General features: G+C 61.5%; 1 protein-coding gene across 1 annotated transcript; it reads left to right on the plus strand.

Annotated features, from left to right (window-relative positions):
- On the plus strand, nucleotides 1–1,441 carry TREX1 (three prime repair exonuclease 1). Its single transcript, XM_011375368.2, has 2 exons — nucleotides 1–115; nucleotides 431–1,441. The coding sequence occupies exon 2, from the start codon at nucleotides 451–453 to the stop codon at nucleotides 1,393–1,395; it is 945 nt and encodes a 314-aa protein (XP_011373670.1). The 5' UTR covers nucleotides 1–115; nucleotides 431–450; the 3' UTR covers nucleotides 1,396–1,441.
- The last annotated feature ends 1,270 nt before the right edge of the window (nucleotides 1,442–2,711 follow it).

Raw genomic sequence — 2,711 nt, forward strand, 5'->3', positions numbered from 1 at the left:
CATACCAGCCTGGTGGGCGGGCTCAGGCTAAGTTTCATTTCCCGCCACTGCAACCAGCAGCAAGGCCTAGCCAGTGTGCACCCGGAGTCATTGCTGCCTGTCCGCTAGCTGCTTGGTAAGTGAAGATCCGCAAGGGGCTGGGGCTGGGTAGGAAGGCCATGGGCTCTGCCTGGCCCCCCAGACTAGGCAAGTACTAGGGAAGGAACCAAACCTTCCCCAGACATTTGAGTATGCTGATGACATTAAAGGAAGCCACCCCACCCTCTTGGCTTCCTGCCCTGAAAAGGGGTTGGAGCTCACCGACAGAGCAGGCTGCCTGAGAAAGGGGGCCCAGAGGTGTGCTCCCCACCTCCCCACCTCCCCACCCCCACCTCAGACCTCACCCCTCGGGCACTCACATTCCCTCTCTCCACCTGGCACTTGTCCCCAGGCTCGGCAGCAGAACCCAGCATGGGCTCTCAGGCCCTGCCTCCAGGTCCCATGCAGACCCTCATCTTCTTGGACCTGGAGGCCACTGGACTGCCCTTCTCCCAGCCCAAGATCACGGAGCTGTGCCTGCTGGCCGTCCACAGATGTGCCCTGGAGAGCCCTCCCAGCCCACAGGGGCCTCCTCCCACGGTGCCCCCGCCCCCCCGCGTGGTGGACAAGCTCTCCCTGTGTGTGGCTCCGGGGAAGGCCTGTAGCCCTGCAGCCAGCGAGATCACGGGCCTGAGCACAGCTGCGCTGGCAGCGCACGGGCGTCAGAGCTTCGACGCCGGCCTGGTCAACCTGCTCCAAGCCTTCCTGCAGCGCCAGCCGCAGCCCTGGTGCCTCGTGGCACACAACGGTGACCGCTACGACTTCCCCCTCCTCCAGGCAGAGCTGGCCGTGCTGGGCCTCGCCAGTGCTCTAGACGGCACCTTCTGTGTGGATAGCATCGCTGCCCTGAAGGCCCTGGAGCAGGCTGGCAGCCCCCCGAAGCAGGGCCCGAGGAGGAGCTACAGCCTGGGCAGCATCTACACGCGCCTGTACGGGCAGGCCCCGCCGGACTCGCACACGGCCGAGGGGGACGTCCTGGCCCTGCTCAGCATCTGTCAGTGGAGGCCGCGGGCCCTGCTGCACTGGGTGGACGCGCACGCCCGGCCCTTCAGCACCGTCAAGCCGATGTACGGGGTCACAGCCTCTACTGGAACCAACTCAGGGCCATCTGCTGCTACAGCCACCGCACTCCTGGCCAGAGCCAGGGACACCGGTCCCAACCCTGGACGAAGCAAGAGGCCCAAGGTACTCCCTCCAACGAAGGGCCCTGCAGCCTCACTCCCGGAAAGACTGCTGGCCCCACTGGGGCTGCTGACCTTGCTGACCGTGGCCGTAGCCACACTGTATGCGTTGTCGCTGGCCACACCTGAGCAATAAGCCAAGGAAAGTCTGACTAATAAAGACCCCGCAGTACCAAGTGGTCCCTTTGCCTCTACCGTCCTTGGCAGCCTTAGAGCCTCTTGCGCCTCAGCCCGTCCGCACTCAGGGACCTGGGGAAGGGGGCGCAGTCTCTGTCCCTCATCCCCCAGCAGGATGGTCAGATAGCTGAGCCCAATACAAGGGAAAACATGGAAACCCAAGTGTTGGATGGAAACGGTACCTGGCCTACTGCCCAGTGCCTGCAGCCAAGGCTCCGAGGAAAGGGGGTGCAGCTCCAAATGCCTGCGTTTATTATAAACAGGGGTACAGACCCCAGACTTTCAGAAACATATCAACAGGTACAAAGCTGAGACGGATCAGGCGAGACAGTAACGGATGGGGAACACCGAGGTATCCATGTCCAGGCCAGCAGCCACCCAGCACCCCCTTCACCGCTGGTCCAAATGGCCCGTTGGCCCAAGTGTCCCCGCTGCCAGGACAAACTGGACTGGGGTACAGGAGCTGGACATTCTGTGAGGCTGGTGTGGGGCATGTGGGGACTGTCAGCGGTCAGATGGTCCCTCTGTGAGCCAGTTTCCCTCCAGGACTCAGGGAGCTCAGCCCCACAGCGACCGGCACATACATTTCAAAACAGAAAACAGGCCAAATGTTTGGCCAAAAGTAAAACAAAACACTGCAGGGAGGACACCTGAGTGTGTAGGTGGACAGAGGCCACCCTGCCCTCCTGTGGTGGGGGCCAGGGCCAGCCAGGGAAGCCAGAACCTTAGGGGGCTGTGGCCTCCAGGTGGTCCCAGGCAGTGGTCAGGGTGGGTGGGGCTCCGCCTTAGGCATTCTGGCACCAGGGGGCTGCCCGCCCTCCACTGGGCACGGCACAGGGAGCAATGGGATCAAAACCCAGCTTAGCCGGGTCCCAAGCCTCACCTACTTGCCTGATTCACAGCTCTGGTTCTTCCAGGGGAAGTGCACACCCTGAGGACAAGCTATGGCCTCGAGCAGGGGCTAGCCATTCTGCTGAATCCAGAGCACGTGTGCATCTCGTCCACAGAAAGCTGTGCTATCCTAGGGTTGCGAGCCCCACCTGGCCTCCCTGGGGTGGTCTGGATAAGAACTCCCACCCCATTCTTTGAATTTTACTTGAGATTTTAAGGAAGTATAATTTCAAGTGAGGAAGAGAACGAAGTATAGTCCCAGCAACTCTGGCAAGGATTGTCCCTCACCTTGTCGGCATCACAAGAAGCCTTGTGTACAAACGACACACACACATCCTGCACGGAGAGAAGAGGACCGTGCCCGACCCATTCGAACACACACAC

The sequence above is a fragment of the Pteropus vampyrus genome, unplaced genomic scaffold (genome assembly GCF_000151845.1).
Source record: "Pteropus vampyrus isolate Shadow unplaced genomic scaffold, Pvam_2.0 Scaffold271, whole genome shotgun sequence".
Lineage (NCBI taxonomy): Eukaryota > Metazoa > Chordata > Mammalia > Chiroptera > Pteropodidae > Pteropus > Pteropus vampyrus.

Bases quoted from the DNA above. Each gene is read 5' to 3' on its own strand.
- TREX1 (XM_011375368.2), top strand. From the start codon at position 451: ATGGGCTCTCAGGCCCTGCCTCCAGGTCCCATGCAGACCCTCATCTTC.